The sequence below is a fragment of the Nelusetta ayraudi genome, unplaced genomic scaffold, assembly GCF_046127955.1.
Source record: "Nelusetta ayraudi isolate G7.1 ecotype Tasmania unplaced genomic scaffold, CSIRO-AGI_Nayr_v1 ptg000173l, whole genome shotgun sequence".
Classification (NCBI taxonomy): domain Eukaryota; kingdom Metazoa; phylum Chordata; class Actinopteri; order Tetraodontiformes; family Monacanthidae; genus Nelusetta; species Nelusetta ayraudi.
In genome coordinates, this window is record NW_027466222.1 from 135,998 (window position 1) to 153,335 (window position 17,338).

At 42.9% G+C, this 17,338-nt stretch overlaps 1 protein-coding gene across 1 annotated transcript in view; it reads left to right on the forward strand.

Annotated features, from left to right (window-relative positions):
- banp (BTG3 associated nuclear protein) overlaps positions 1–15,370 on the forward strand; it is a 28,308-nt gene extending 12,938 nt beyond the window's left edge. Inside the window, exons 12-13 of the mRNA XM_076014730.1 lie at positions 10,449–10,589; positions 13,893–15,370. Of these exons, the coding sequence (XP_075870845.1) occupies positions 10,449–10,589; positions 13,893–14,015 (264 nt within the window). The 3' untranslated portion in view covers positions 14,016–15,370. The remainder of the gene's footprint in view (positions 1–10,448; positions 10,590–13,892) is intronic.
- The last annotated feature ends 1,968 nt before the right edge of the window (positions 15,371–17,338 follow it).

Here is a 17,338-nt window from a genome sequence, read left to right on the forward strand (position 1 = left end):
TCGCACACCACATGTGGACGCCCGGCGACTAGCATATAATTGAACGTTTATGAAATCATCATGTTGCTCTTGAATCAGGGCTTAAGGGAAGGAAGTTCTTCCTCACGCTGCCCTTCTGGTGGTGGACAGGTGTTTTCGTGTGACAGCCAAATGCGACCTTTTCTGGTCCCATCCAAAAATCGGAACAAAAGCCACAACTAGTTTATTGGCTGCTGATTGGCTGTGAGCAGAAATGTCCACGTCACACTGAGCGTTTATTTGAAGTTCACAAACGTGGTGGCTCCTAACAAAGACGCCAGTCTTTTGAAACATTCTTTTATTTCACCCTAATCATTAGTGTTATTTTGGGAGGTCCACAAAGAAAATTCCATTGTAATGCAAGCAAAGGGATCGCCAAAAAGTAGCGTGACATTGAAAAACATCCCAGCCGGATTGTGATGTATACAGAGTCTCCATATCCTGAATCACTTTATCGGATGATGTCATCTCTGTCATTAAGTTGAAGGAAATTGACCTGAACTAGAAGTTAGAAAAGGAGTCGTTTCTACTGCTGTACTGTAGTGAACTGGCAGACATTATACACTGAGGAGACGCAGTTTGAATCTCAACCTGTTTGCCCCTGCTGTCGAGATAATTTTTATTTTATTTCTGTGCAAGAATTAGTGATAAACCCCTCTAGCTCCAGTTCTACACTCAGTGTTGTGGCAAACATCCAATACTTTGCCAATGTTAAAACTGATTATGAGGATGAAGAAGTCCACAAATGTTGTGTTTTTTGTTCTGTTTTTTATTTTTATTTTTTTACATCTGCTTTATATACATGCATTTGTTATTGTTGTTTTATTTTTGATAGTTCCTTGCCTCTGATTTCTTGTTTTTAATAGAGTGAGATTCCACGAAACTTCGCACCTTCTCAGCCTCTCAGGCTCATGCGAACACATGCAAGCATGCATATCCGTGTCCTTAAATGAACCATTTGTTTGGCTTGACTGTAGCGTGCATTCCATTTACTCTTTAAGATCATTGAACCGGTTTTGGCTAGTGGTAGGTTAGATTTACGCCGCCAACACATTTCCAGCAGTTATTTATGTGACTGGGCTGCACTGTGCTTGAAATGCTTTTGCAGATTTTTATCAGCCGTCTGCCCTTGTCCTCACTTTCAACTTACTATACAGGCATAGAGGAATTATCAGCGGTACACCAGCACACGTAATGGCCAGGTTTCCCAGATCAGTTAAGATGCTCTCAGTGCAAGAAGCTTCTTTCAGACCTTCTTAAGAAGCCTGTGAAAGAAAAACGTGTTTCCTAGAATCGCTCTTAGCCTAAGAAGCTTTTTCAGCAAGAAGGAAATTCAAGAGCGAGCTGAAAGTCGTGGGTGATCTATTTGTCTGGCATCGACTGATTTCCCTTCAGAACTGCGGTGGTGGACAGCTCCTCGAATGAGCTTCTTAAAGAGGAATTAAAAAAGGAATTGAAAAAAAACAGTCATTAGGAAGCTTTGTTGCGCACGTGCCAGTCGGAAGTCTTGTTTTGCTTTCATTTTTAGTGACTTTATGTAACTAGTAAAATGCATATATTCTGTATAGATTCCAGTTATTTCCATTTGGTCATTAAGTAACTTCTGCACCTGGGGAAAAGAGGGGGTCCATGCATGACATCACTGCATTTATTACTTCATTCATGGCCATGTTACATACAGTGTAGACTGATGCTTCAAAAGTGCAATGTTAAAAGCACATTTGTTTAGTGCATAGAGACATCACGCCAACACCAAAGCAGGGCTGTGCGACTCGTCCAGCAGTAATTACTTTCAGCCTCCTTTCTTTTTAGCTCATTCTTTGGTTGTGTCTGCAAAATTTTATAAGCACGTTGCCAAAACAAACACCAAGTGAAAGAGTTCCTGAAACCTCGTGTTGGAGGTCGAGCTTTTCACACACATGCAGCGATAAACCACTGTGGCAGCTCCTCCTTTCTGGTGAGTTTCTGTCAGATATTCTCATAGTGCGGAGGGAGGAGGACTCAGAGGGTAAGCTTTTCATTCTGATGAAGCATGGAATAAATATTACAAGAATAAAAAAACAATCTGGGGATAAACAAGGCCCCATGATATTCCTAATACCACTTATGTAAGAGCATAATGCAGGTTGTCCAGATATGGTCACATCTCGGTGACTTATTCCTTGTTTCTCATGCTCGGCATCATGTATTGAACTACGGTTGTTAGGAACCTCAGGCAGGGAAATCAAACTTAATCCTATTATACCCTTTCCGAGAGAATTCATTGACGCGTTTACCGAGTCGTCTAAAACAAACAGGCTGGGATGATGTCACTGTTTATGTCATGGAGAAGAACAAAGCAAAGATTCTGCTAGATTTGAAGTGCAGTGCAACTGAACTGTGGCTTTGACTGTCATTTCAAGGCCACATGTCCCATTTGGTCGTTCTGCAGCCCGTTAACCACTCAATCCATTACTTTTACTATCTGTGACGTTTGGCAATCTGCATGCTAGAATGATATGGATCTTATTTTCTCTTCAGTTATGTTCATTATTACTCTCTTTTTTTCTTTCCGGTGAACACAACTTCTGTTGTGCAGCCAACCAGCTGGCTTGTAATCAGGAGAAGGTCATTTGAAAGAAAACAAAACAACAACACAAGAGTAAAAATCAACCAACTTCACAAAACAAAACCAACACTTTCCCAAGGTTTGGGGTCTTGCATTTTCTTTCTGACAAGTTGCACATTCACCAAAGAGTTTGAGGGCAGGAAATTCAGGGCCAATCTTTGTTTGTCTTTGTTTGATATCATCGTATATTTACTGTATAGGACCAGACCAGCCATGCACAGCTTCCTTCCTCATGGTCCAGAATAAGACGAAACATTCTCCTCCCAAAGGAAAAACATTCGATTTGTGGTCTTTATCAGTGATGACGATAAAAAAAATCACCCTCCTTCTCTGTCTTTACAGACAGAAGAAGCCGAGGTGTTATTTGAAATTGAGAAATCTATCTGTGCTAAAATCTTCAGACAACCGTGGACAAATGTGTATGTCTGCGTTCTGTCTACTGTCCTCCCTAAACTTCTGAATGGATGTTTTCCACTCGCAAAGAACGGTGCAGTCTGATCTGACATGCTCATCATCCTCCTAACTGCTCATCAGTTGTGTGCCGGTTGGATACAGATGTTTGCGTGTCTGCTTCCAAGTCAGTCTGCGCCAAACTCATTCGAATCCAGAGCAACTGTTGCAGCTGAAAGTGAGGACAGAACCGGATTCCAAGTTCTCCGCTGACCTATAAAACCCCTCTAATGCAGGCAGACCCATGAAAGTATATGAGTAGCGCTTTACTGCACCCGCTGTCTGTCATATCCTCTCATTTAGTGCCCTCCGCTGTCTGCACTGTGATCTCACCCTGCACGGATGCAGACCAAATGGAGTGTTGGAAGATGAAAGCAGTGACTGATAAGGAGGGAAAAGTAAAAATAGAGGAGCATGAAAGTCAAGAAGGCCGGGTTGAGTTGGGATGGTCTTAACTGCCTCCGTTTTATGACTTGGTTGTGCGGTCACTTGAGTTGAAGAGTCAATTAAAAAAATAAATAATTTTTGAAAGTACCAGGTGCCATCTAAAAACTTTTTAGCTCTCTCACATATTGTCACAATAGCATGACGATAACATTTCAAGCATTGCATCAAATTCATCTTTTATTCAGTTCTCTTTCTTTGGTCTCCTTGAGGAAAATCTGCATATTATTGGTGCGTCAGTATGAAATCCTGCACATCATCTAAATTGCCACACGGTTTTAAAAAAAGCTCTGCATGCACGATTTTACTGATAAAAGATTCAGTTGAGGACCTCGCAATAATACACCAACTTGTCCAGGATGTATAGCAACTTTCCGCTATTAAAGTTGGGGACAAGTTTCAGCACTTATATGACCCTCACTGGGAGAGGTGATGATAAATTATGTTTGGATGCATGGAAATTCAGTTGATTTGCTTTGGATGCGATTGTTTCAAACATTAAAAAAAAATCCCCTTATTAGACTCCCCAGTGAATTTTGTACGTTGGCGCACGTTCAGGTGCATCTTTAAGATCTAAATGAGATTTTTCTTTTTTTTTCTTATTAGAATGGTAACTAGGTCATGGAAGTGGGCCGAGCTTGGCAATGGTCAGAAGAGAAAGCGTTTATCGTGTTAGTGTAATTGCAATGTGAGAAAAGAATTGCTGGAGAATGTGACGAAAGAGGGGATGAAAAGGAGACACGCAAATGTGAGGGAATGAAGAGAGGTAGGAGAAGAAACCAAAGAATTATGTATTTTATGACATTGTGTTTATGTCAGTGCAAAGATGTGTGTTTGCCATGGTGCCTGCCCTTAATCTCTCGTGAGTTTGTTTCGGTAAATGTTTCATGTTCTCTGTGGACAGTTTCCTGATGTCTCTTTTTTCAAGCAGAAAGCAGGAGGAACAATTTATAGAATAAAGCCCAGAGAGATGTGGTTGGGTTTGTACAACAAACTGTAGGCCTATGGCCTGAGTTGCTCAGTGGTGCTCCATACTCCCTCTGTTGCCTTGATTCACAGCACAGCCAGATTATAAAAAACAACAGTAATATATTACAAAAAAAAAATCAATAAAAGTTCTAGACAGTTTTTATGCCCATTGTCTAAGACACAAGGGATGTGCTTAAGCAGTCAAGGATTTAGAGTTCTAGTGGAGGATTCAGTTTCAAAGGAGTAGTGGTCTGCTATGTGTCATAGTGACGCGAAGGCCTGGAGGTATATAGCCACAAATTGGCAAGTCTCTCTCTCAAAATGTGTTTGTGTGTGTTTGTACCTCTGCATTTTGTCCAGAGGAAGAGGAGGGTACCCTCAGTGGCATTTTTTACTTTTTTGGATGGAGCTGGGAGGAAGCTGGCTCAGACCAAGAGACCAGATGGTTTGTCTTAGTGGTGCAACCCAACCTCGGACCTTGTAGAGAGTATCATTCATCATTTTCAACTTCATCTGCAGCCTGAGGGGGACTGCAGTTATTACTGTATAATTTGTATGACAAATGAATTTATGTGAATTGATGGGAGCGTCGACAACCATGAGAAGAGCGACTCGGGAGGTAAGAGGTGCCACTTGGATATGATCCACATTATAACATCTGGAGGAGGCAACAGACGCTAGTGAACAGTGGGCATCCTAAGGAGCTGGTTTTTTAGACTAGAGTAGTCAAACTCTGAGCAGTGGCCTGCAAGGGGGAATAATCAAGTTTATTTACCAAAGGAAACAAAACATCTTCCAAATTCAAAATCATCGTAAAATTAATCAACTATTGCCAAAAGACAGATTTTTCTGATTACGCATCCTTGTGGAAACAGCTGCAAAACAGTTTTTTCATGGAAATTGCAAGATGGCAGGTTTAATTTGATGCAGCATGTAGTCTTGTGCATGAATTACATATATTTTATTAACCCATACTGCACTTCTGTACAAGAGGTGAAAGGAACAATATGCCTTCTCACCAATATATAATATGAAAGTCATGTTGTTGGTTGACGACTACATGTGTGGCAGTGTCACCACGTGAAATGAATACCATGAGGAGTTTTGGTCTCGCTTTCTGGAAGTGTTTGTTAAGATTTCTGTGGCGTACTTCAGATTTTTAAGTGGAGCTGCAAACTCTTAACGATGGATAATTTTGATCCAAGAAACATGTTTGGCTGTACCATTGGATCATCTCATTTCTCAACACAAATAACCTCTTAGCTTGGTCTTTAGTGCTATGTTGTCATTTTTATTGAGCTTTACGAGTACTCTAAACCATTATTATTGCTCTGCAGAGCTAAATGTGGTAATTATAACAAATCAATCCAAAAATGTACTCACTTGATACATTTTTTGGTGCTTCTTGGGTTTGTGCTAAAAGCCCCAGATGACATACTAACTTTCTGTTAATCTTTATCGGGTTTTGAGTGAGGCCTTTTACTTTTGATGTCATCCTTTTGATTTGCTGTCTTGGATCACAATGAAAACCAAGCTTGTTTTTTTCTATAAAAGCTCTCTAAATAAGGTCCGAGTCTGACTCCGAGTCTGAGTTTGACCAGATGCAGGTGTTGAGTTTTGGTGCTGAAACTGTGTCACTGTCCTGGGTGGAGTTGCGTTATCGGAGATGATTTAGGATGACAAATAAGGTTGCAAAGATGGAAGATGCCATAAACGTGGTGTATCATCAATTTTGTAAAGCCCGACTCTGTCGTCGCAGACCATAATCGGCACTTACCATTCGCCCCCCGGATGACTAATAGTTTGAAATAATTCTGCAAGCACCACATAATTGTTTGTGTGCACATGTTGTGTTTTGTTTGTTGAATTGTTGTCCTCTGTTTTTTTCTGGCATTGTATGTGATCTGTAGTTGTTTTTTGTGATTCACTATTATGTTTTGCATTTTGGGTCCTTGAACGTATATAATCCCTACATCTTTATATCCCAAAATAAAAGGTACCGGACGCTAAAAGCTAAAAGCTAAAAGCTGCTGTGATGAAGCGAGTGTTCTTGTTCCAAGTCTACACTATGTATGAGTAGGACTGCTGTGTCTATGGGCCGTCTTTATAGCCGTGTCGCAGCCAGGCATGAACCCCTCTTCCCACTGCCTCCGCCCCGCCCATCCCCCTGGAGATAGTGTTTCTACTTGGACATCTGTCTGGGATTGGCATTTGCAGATGTTGTTGACAGTTGTTGAGCTGAGAGGAAGTTCCAGCCACTCCAAAGTCCAAATGTTTCTTTTTTCATTTCCCTGTTTTGGTTATATTTTTTTTACTACCTGAAAGAAGAGGAGGTTTTCCTTTATGAATTATAGGAACCAGATTTGTGTGCCTCCTCTTTGCTCGGAGTGCTGGAAAACGTGTCTTGTGTGTATAGATTTCGGTATCCTCTCAGTGAAGGATCTTGTTTTATGGGGGACTCCAGTATTACTTTGATTACAGTTGGGTCAAAGCAAAAAAAATCTTAAAAGACCCAAACATACACATGCACAGCAACATGCACAACAAGCAGGTGACTCATGACATTGGATCTGGTGCACAGCTGAGTGTAACTAAGACCACCTGCGAGCGTGGGAATCGATGCCAGCCTGCACCAAAGACGTGCAAAACAAGCCGGTTCCCCGATCAGTTACTCTGGTGAGACGCTATTAGAAGAATAGCATCAGAAATCCATCTGTATTTCTGGATCCGTAAACTATGTTTTTCCCTCAGTCTCCTCATGAAAATTTACTGTATTTTTTTTTTTTTAAAGCCAAAGGAGAGGAAGTGCATTTCTAAATTCTCACACAAACATTGCCACTGTTATTGAGTTTCAAACTTGCATTATCCCCAGTATAGCCAGAGAGCTTTGTAGTTTTGATGATGGAATCTTTCTTGTCTTTTTACATGAAGGCACTGTTGATTTTAGAGCGTCCCTCCCTTGTGTCCACTTTCTTAGTGTCCTGAATCCCTTACTTAAAGCATTAGAGCATCAAATAAAGATTTGTTTTACATTCCCCTTTGCCTTAAGACCATGGCAGTGAGTAAAGCCTGCAAAGACCAAAGAATTTATGATACCCATGATGCTTGATGTCTCTTGAGTGCTGTGCCATAGTGTTCTAGATATGTAGCTGTCCGCTCTGCTGTACAGATCTCCAGTGTAGGATCTGGGCAATAAGACACTAACTCCAAGGGTGAAGATTCCAGCATCTTGACCGGCTCTTTTTCCGACAAGCAGCTATCAGAAGATTTCTCTTTTCAGCCACATTTAGGCAAAACATTTTAGCTATTGGTGAAACTGATATCGTCCGTTATAATCAAGGCAAGTCCTGCCACCTCTAAGGCACTTTTGTTCTCACAGAAAAGTTCCCTCAGACATTCCTTTTCAATTAGACCCTTGGCCTTGATTTGCAGACTTGACCTATTTATTTTATGTTCCACAAGTGAACTAGTCTTTTATTGGTGTCTTTAACATAAATGTTGTGATGCTAGCATTTGATTTGACACCGTTGATTGGCTGTAATGTCTGAACAAGAGGGATTTCTCAGCACTTTCAGCATATTTACTTAATTGTGCTCAAGAATGTTTAGTTTGAACTCACAACCTTGCAGTAATTGTGCAGAAAAAAACAAACATTTTTACTATGTAGAAAAGAAATTCCATCCTCCGTGAGGCGTTTGAACATCTTTCCGTCCCAAATGATTTGTTTTTGTCTGAATCGTGCTTATTGGCCACACCGGCTCGTGGAGATGAGAGCGAGCGAGTGAGTCGTGGGACAGGATGTGAGCATGAGAAGTTCCTGTTAAATCACTGCAGGGATCTCACACGCTGTTCCAACTCTGTTCTTTTGTGAGCCCCTGTGCTGCTTCTCACAGCTGAGAATGCAAAATTGCTCTCAAATGGAGGTTAAGAATCAAATGAGGTTGGACAAGGGTTTACACACAAAACTCAACCGTAGCAAATCTTAAGCAGCAGTAATCAGACACCAACGTTCCATAGCGTTGCGGACACATCACTTGTGGGTATGCAGTGCATATATGTTTACACTCAGATGAACTCTTGCCAAAGCTGCATTTGATGATGTAGTGTGGGGGTTGGGCAGATCTCTATACCCTAGGAGTCAGCCATGATGACACTCAAACAGCTGCCTGTGTCTGTGGTTTCTTGCTGTCCTCATTAAGGACAGCTGACTGATGAACATGTTTTGCACAGATTTATCTGTTTGGGACGACACTTTGAGGATTCTGCTCATTTAGTTTTGCCACAGGGTGGTTTGCTCTGCTTTGGCCAAGTCAGGCCATTTGTTCTTTTCCCCTCAAGTTTTTATGCTAAGCTAACTCTCTCATAATTTGGCACAGAAAGACAGAAAGTATTGCTAAACCTGCTGTGCTCTTCCTGATCTGAAACACTGCAAAGAAAACAAAAAACAAAAACTTGTAACATTTCCCAACGTTATGTGTGCTTACCTCTTTCGTCAAGGATCAGGAATGTTTTATTCGTCAGAGCCTGTGATTCACTTGACCCAAATATTGACCAAACCTTTAAGAGGCAAGCTTGCTCAGGACTGAATCAGTGTCTTATTGTTGAATCGTCTGGTGGGAATGAACGAGTGAGTAAGGCTCAGTTTTCACTAATAGCCACTATGAGCTGATCAAACCTAACACTGTGGTTAATGAGGTGGTAGGAACCTCTTAGTGATGTCTGAGATGAGGCATTCTTGTGGTAAGGCTGTATACTAACCCTTCTTGTGCTCATTGAAAGGTACATCTTATTACACAAGCATCACGCTTTTAGCAGAAGGCCATGGGGAACTCTTTGATTTCCAGACAGAAAAATAGTTTCAGATGAATCTGCAGGATGTTCTTCACTGGGCGGCTGGGACAAAGGGAAGCTTCTTTCACTGAAAGCACACAAGACACATGAGACCGTCTCGGTGGTCAGTGCAAGAATTGCAGAAATGCGGGAACTTCTTCAGCTGAAATGAATATGATCAAACTCCAGGCTGAGGAAATATGTCCCTCCCTTCTTCTGCGTGTGTTGACAAGATGTTTATGTCCATTTGCGTCTGTCCTCACATGGGAGTTATCTGAATTAATAGCAGTGTTTTGCTAATTCTACAGCATGCGTGTGACCTCTGACAAAACACACACACAAAACTGGGTTCGTGTTGTTTGTTGTTTTAGAAGCTACACAGTTGAGCCTCAACAAACTGTTGTTACGAGACTCAGGCAGCGGAGCTTTTTTTAAGTGACTGAGCCAAAAGTCCCATTTGTAAAGAGAGTGAAGGGAGGGATGAGAGTCTTTGACAGCTGTAGAATGAAACCTGAAATGACATCACGGAGATAAGCCCTTCCCTGCTGAGACTAATTGAGATGCTTGTGTGACGGCGTGTACACACCAACGACTGTAATCGCAAAAGAACATTAAGAGCAGATTGTTCATAAATCAAAGTAGCAAAACATCAGTTTTACTTGGGGGTGGTTTCCATTGTTGTACACAAGACACCTCCATAATAAATGACCAAAAAAATGATGACAATCTAAAGTTTAAAGGGATGAGTTTGGATTTCACAACATTTAACAAAGGGTTTTTGATCTCCCAGAACAAATGACTATTTCTGAGCACACACTTTGGGTTTGTTGGCGAATTGCCGCCGACGCCCCCCCCCACCCCATTGGATCTACAAGAATGGGAAATAAAGTGGGCTAGTACTGGTGATACGTGTCAGCCTGAAGATATTATCTGTTTAGACATTACCCAGTTTTATTTATCTTTGAATATTTAGAGCAGAGAGGGGTCAAACCTGTCCATTCCTGCCTCCGTTTCCTGCAGTTTAGCTTATTGTTTAATATTTATTGCTGACTACAGCTCGCTGCAGCTGTGAAGGCGGGCGGGGGTTTACTGTGACTGACCTTTCTCCACCGCCTTCTTTGTCCCCCAGGTGCTGCGCGGGGCTCAGCTCATCGCAGTGGCGTCGGCTGACAGCGGGGCCGCGGCCGTCGAGGGCTCCTCCCTTCCTCCCGACATCCAAGTGCAGTACGTCCAGCTCGCCCCCGTCACAGATCACACAGCTGCAGTCCAGGTAAAGCGCCGCAGTCACATGCCCCCCCAAAAATGAACTTCTTCCAGGCACGTATACAAACAGATTACGTGCGAGCATTCCGCTTTCGTCTGAGGCAAGACAGACCCCGGCGTAAATTTGAATCAGGCACACCACAAGCGCATTAAGGTCTCGGCTGATCCGTGAGATTTGGTTTCCCACCTTTGTTCCTCTGCTTTATGTCTGTGCAGACCAGTAATCAGTCAAAGTCAAAGTTATTGTCAATCCTGCTACTTGTACAAGACGTACAGAGGATGTAGATGTCAAGACACTTTCTCTGACATCTACGGTGTGGAGGAAGGACAAAACTAGAAGTATAAAGCACTGCGGCATATGAAGTTAGTACTTCAGTGATGCCGTTGCTCTGTTGAATGCCCTCACTGTGCCCACTGAAAAGAACAACATAGATCCCTGCTTGAGAAAAGTAAATCTCATTCGTTCATGTGCCAACGATGGTACTGTTGCCTCTGTGATAGATTCTTCAGCTTCCAGAGGTTCAAAAGAATTATTTTTATGTTTCTAGAATAGCTACTAGTTTTGGGAATTTATCGACGTCTTCTTTTGAACTGTACTTAAATAAAGTAAAAGAAAAAATAATGCTGGCTCCCGGAGCCAAAGATTCAGCTCATTGAGTTTGAGTCCTTTAAATAATGAAGTGAAAAGTATCCTTGAATGTTTTATTCACTTTACAGTTGGACTAAAGTGCAGTTAATGGCACAATTAAGTACTTTACCTCCCGTTTCCACATTTTTTTCTCTTTAACATTAACCCAAAAAGCACTTTGGTCTCTGCCATGACGAGGAAGCTGTGACAAAAAAAGTCAACTTTAAGTGGAGTGGATTAGGTCTTCCGACGAGAGGAGCGGCTGTTAATGGATGTGACTTAAAGCCCTCGACGACTGAGCCCGTTGAGCGGCGGCCACATGTGGGATCATAACGCACACATCACTGCGCCCTTTTGAAGTGGTCACTTGGACTCCTGCAGGGCAATAAACCAGCAGCGCTTCTCTGTGCTATGTGCTTCTCTCCTCTCCAAGTGTGTTCAAAATCAGATGTGTTCTTGCGCTCCTTTCTTTCACTCCGCACTAAAACTGCAGTCGGGTCTGATTGTTATTCAAGCATAAGCTGAGGTTCTTTATGTGGCTGGTGACTGTTTCAAATGCCACCGCCGCCCTAGTGTACATCCCCTGCTGGCTTTATACTGCCTCTATGCAAACGCACACGCTCAGCTTTTCTTCATCTCCTCATTAAACTGTTGCCCCCCCCGCTCAACCTTTCTTTGTCAGTGTGCTGTCTGGATGTGTTTGATGAGCTGCTTGCTTGCTCCAGCGCACACAGGAAAGTTAAAGCACCATATATTGCATCAGCTCAACAGCCGGTTTAAGACATTTCTCTTTATGGCAGTGAACTCTACCTAATGAACTTTTTTTCCGATCACACCCGTTTAGCTCTTTGTCATCTCTTTTTATGTTTCCTCATTTCTTGGTCCAAATGGACCTCTCTTCTTTGTCTGTATGTATATTGTACTCATGATGAGAGATGTGTATTAGATGCTGTGGATTACGCACACATAGTATAAATGTGTTTGATGTGAGAATATTGATTCTCATTGACCATAGACAACACTTAAAACTTTCCATTTAAATCTAATGGAAATACTTCAGATACTGTTGTTTTATTATTTTATTGGTCTTGAAATGTATTTTCATTACCTTTATATTTATCCAAACGTGCCAATTTTCCAAAACCGATTATTTAACCCTCGAAAGGCCTTAAAGTACCATTGTCTGTCTATAGTGCAAATGATGGTGGAACAAAGGAAAGCAGTGTTCAGCTGCTGTTTTAGAAACAACCTTGGTATTGTAAAATATCACTGTGTTAAGTAGCACTTATGGGATTTTAGGCACGCACTCTCAGGGTGGCACAGTGCAGGTTATTATCACAGTTGGGTTTTTACGTCTTATAGTATAAACAGTGCTGACTTCTAGTTCAAGGTTCAGACGAAGGGTAGTGCTGTACGTTCCCCTGCTTCTTTCCTTCTCAAACATGTTGAATCGAGAGAGTCCCTCTCATCCGCTTCCAAACATGTGGGAGCATTTAAACAAGGTCCTGAAAAATTACTCAGGCTTTTGTATTTATTTATCTCTGCATTTTTTCCCCTCCTCTTTTATGTGATAGTTTCCATGACACAATGTAGATGGAGTCGGGGGATAACACACTGCGTTCATTTTGCATTCCACAGAGGCATTTCCTCAAGTTGGTGAGAACGTGCGACCTATAACGTTACCAAAATGAGCCTCAATTAGCTTTAATTAGGCCGGTGTTGTAATTGCATCAGCAGCCATCGTCTTCTCGCTGCCTTCGCTATAGGAGCACCAGCCATCCAGTCCTGGGACAGTTTGCGGTCACTTTCTCAGGATGGACACGAGGCCTCTCGAGAGGCAGAAGCCAAACATCCCCATTGGCTCCTGGCTCCTGGCTCCTGGTGGCGGGCTGCGGTATCGCTCCTAAATTGCAACTTCGAGCTTTGTTGGATGAAAGGTGCAAAGTAGCTGCACTTGAATCCCGGATCCTCAGGCTCAGACTTCTCGTCAGTCCTTTTCAGTGCTGGAGACAAAAGCACGCAGATCATTACGTATTGTACTCGGAGTCCTTTGCCGTCGAGGCGCGTTGTTGTTACACCGCACTGCTGCGCTGCAGCTGTTGCTGAGTGGAGACGGTCGTCTAGTGACAGCACGCTGGACGGGATGCAGGATTAAAAGCTGCAGGTGTGCTCGGGGGAACCTTGGGTGTGTTTTCGAGGAAAGAGTGAGTCACTCATGATGGTCATCATCCAGGACTGACTCATAAGCCCCCTAATTTCTAAAGCTGTTTTTTTTTTTTTGTTTTTTTGGGGGTAATCTGCTCAGTACTTGACTCTGTCCAGCACAGAGGCGGCCAGTAAGCTTGGAAAAAAACAAAAAAGCAAACCCCACCTCCTGTCAGCTCTCTCTTCACCCATCACTTTGCTTTATTTCTTCCTCTCTCAGACCTCCGTCTCTTTGAGTTATTGCTTCAGTAACCTCTGCGCTCATACATTTCCTTCCGTCGACCTTTGATCCATTCGCTGCGGCTGTCCAAAGCAATGTCACGGCTGCGAATGCCACCGTGAATCCTGGCGGTTCATCAGAGAAGCAGCTTCACCTGCTCGCAACAGAGAGCAGATGCTGCGTAACAAGGCGTGTGTCTTTACGGTGGCGGAGCGCCTCTTTTCTCACTTGAACTTGTCGTTTCTTTCGACCCCCAGGCTGCTGAGCTGGCGCCGGCCCTGCAGACAGACGGCGTGATCGACGTGAAGGAGGCCATCCAGGGGGCCATCCAAGGAGAGAACGGCGAAGTGGTTCAGATCGTCTCGTCCGTGGCCACTTGAACGCCCCGTCGGCTTTCAGACAGACCTGAAACTCCTGACGGCGGCTCGATCCGACGCGTCAGGCTGGTCGGCACATTGCATAGAGTCGGACAAGCGATCCCGTCTGGGAGCTGTTTCTGTTTGTTTGTTTTTGTTGTTATTTTTAATTTCCGAAGGATACTGATAAAAAAACGACAGAAAAGTATTGTTTTCTGTTTTTTTCTCTTTTCCCATTTTTCCTAACGAGCCAGATGTGGAACTGAGGAAGCATTCACGAGAATCTGAAGAGACTCTGACACTTCCCCAAAAATCCACTGACGTCTTTGAGGTGGTTTTCATCACGGGGGAGACTCGAACCCACAACAACCAGAAAACAAAGTGGGATTATTGTCTGTCCAGAGAGAGGAAGCTGCTTCTTCTGACCTGCCTCCCTCCCCCCCCGACCGACGCTCGAGCTCACAACTTGTTTACGTCAACCATGTAACAGAAAAAGAAAGAAGAAGAAAAAGAAATGGAGCTGCAAGTGAAGCCACGTTTGCCGGACCGGTCAGGGTTTGTGAAACCCTGGAATGACTGGTCACAACAGCTCTGCTCTGTCCTGTCTCTCGTAGTCACGTGTTCCAGTGAGAAGCTGAGAACAGCGGCGCTCAGTTGTGCTCAGTTCCGTCTCCTGTTGCTCCTCGTGACGGCGGCTCATACACACTGCATCTCTCAGCGCTGAGCTCTGCCTTGCTACTCTTCGCTCAGTTTTTTTTTTTTTTTTTACTTTGCTTTAGCTGAATTTATTTAGTCATGTTGTTACATGCATGGGGAAGTGTAGAATGTACAAATGGCTTGTAGGAAAACCAAGGAAGTCTTGAAGCTGTTTGCCCCCCTGCCACCGCCCCCCCCCCCCGCCACCACCCTTTCGCTGTGAATGCGAATAAAACACGTTCTGTGGTTGACACACAAGTAATGCATTTTTTTTTTTTTTTTTACTTCTGTATTTTTCAAATGAAATGTGGTTTTCATAATCATGAAGAGGACTTGCTTTTGTTTTCATCCCCTACAAATAAACAGCTGAGGAAAATTTCAAGGTTTCAAGGCTTCGAGGCTTTGTTTTTTGTCGAGTCAGCTTGAAACACTTTGTTTTTTTGCTCAGGCTACTGTATTGCCACCACTCCTGGCAATGTAGGTTGGAACACATCAGCTAATACAATGACGTTTTTACATGACACTGTGAGAAAGCTTTAACGTCTGATCCAAAAAACTCCACTTTGCTCCCAGTCTTTGGTCATTTCTTGCTGTCAGCGCAGGCACAACGTGTCGCCTTCAAGTGATGCTTGGCTAATGATAAAGATCTCGGCAGTCAGCAATAAAAGATAAGTGAGACACTCGGTGGCGGTGTGTTGATTTGGGGAAGTTTCCCATGCTCTGCCTGATGTAATAGTGTATTTTGGAGTGTTGGAAGGAACCGGGCGACACAATGAACTTGATAAAACAACATCCACAGTCTTGGCTGCTTCCTCTTGTTTCCCTTCAGTCTTGCCGCTGTGTCTGACCCCTTTACGCTGCCTCTCCATCTTCTCCTCCAGTCCTCCGTCATCTCCTCGCCAGCTCCCCTGTGTTTTCCCTCTTACTTTGTTTTTTAGTCCCCTACTTTTGTAGTTCAGTCCCATTTAGACAGACTTTCTTTATTGTCAGTGAAAAAAAGAAACCCTACAGTGATTCCTCCTACAATGAAATATCGTTGCCTGGCTCCAGAGCACAGCCATGTTTGCTACTTTGTGTAATTTAAGATAAAAAATATAATATAAAAATATAAAACATCTGGAGCTAGAATAGTGGTGGAATACAAATAAGTAGAGTAAAAAAATGTACAAGGTGGAGAAATATTGCACTTAATGTGTGTATAAACAGTATATATTTTAGCCGTGATGACCAAAGAAGCGGCTATAATGTCGTGGCAGTGGTTATCGGGGTCCTTCTCATTTAATCTTGATAAGGCTGGGCTCAAATGTTGGCTAAGTGAACCCCCTCACCTCACATCACCCCTCGCCATATTTTTTAAATCCTGGACTTGATGGGAGCAGACCTTCCTCTGACCCTGGAGCAGTCTTTTTCTCTTCACTTTTACAAGCTTGGCCTCTGTCCAGGTTATCACGGCAGTGGGCTCTTGCATGCTGCTGTTGAGATAACTTGCTGAAAAGCGAAATGGATGATAGATGGAGAGATAAGATTGTTTGGAGGCAGAATGCAACGAGTGGAGTGATGGACAGAGAACAGGCGGCGCCCTCCCCGTCCTCCCCGTCGTCCTCTCAGCAGCTCTGTGTCTAGTGATGGTGGCTTGGCTGGCATTTCTCTCGAACAGAAAGTACCAACCTCTGCTCTACTCCTGGCCTTTCGCTTGGCTTGGTTTTTATCCCTCGCTCATAATTTTTTTACAAGGCTGCGGGAGTTATCTCAGGATGTGTAACGATGAGCGAGCATATTTGCTGAAGCAAAGAAATGTCCAAACACGACGCGTCTCCAGGATCATAAATCCCCACTTGTTATTCCAGTGGAAACAATTCCCTCTGCCAGGATTCATGCGTTGCACCAACGACCATCTTGCACCAAAAAAATGAAAAAAAAAATCTTATTTTTCATGATGTTAAAATAAAAATGCAAAGTTATATGAGAGTGTAGTGTTTATCCTAGCAACCATTCAATTATGGGAACTCTCGCTATAAGGAATAGTCATTAACTTTGTTCCGTTCAGTTTCACTGGGGATTCCTTCCAGTTTTTTTTAGAACATAAAAAGTGAACACGGCTTTTAATCAGAAGTATGATTTGGCCCTAAACCATCCTGTGCTTTTGAACCAACAGCAATCTTTTAGAAAGTTTTCTGACAGGCAGGAAGTGTGGTGCAAAGATCAGAGTGGTGTGGTTCACTTTCTTGGTCTTTCTCTGTACTTCAGCAGAAGAGTGCCGAATCGGCTGCAGATGTCTGATCAATTCTATTTTCTCCTTTAGCTAAAGGCTCAATCACACGCGCACACACACACACACACACACACACACACACACACACACACACACACACACACACACACACACACACACGGCAAAAGTCTTGTTTATTTTTTCAGTTTGGTGATGGAAAAAAAGCACTAACTGTGTTAAACTTCAGCTAAAAAAAAAAACCCCACCCCAAAACATTTATTTCTTCTCAAGACAACATTTTGTCACATCCAATAGTTAATAACCCCAGTCCCTTTGAACGGGAGTAATATCACTCAGCTGGGATGTGATGTAATCATGTTTGAACTCAAAATTTAGCTTTTAATTTGAAGAGACCCCAGAATGGAGTCTCTGTGAGCTC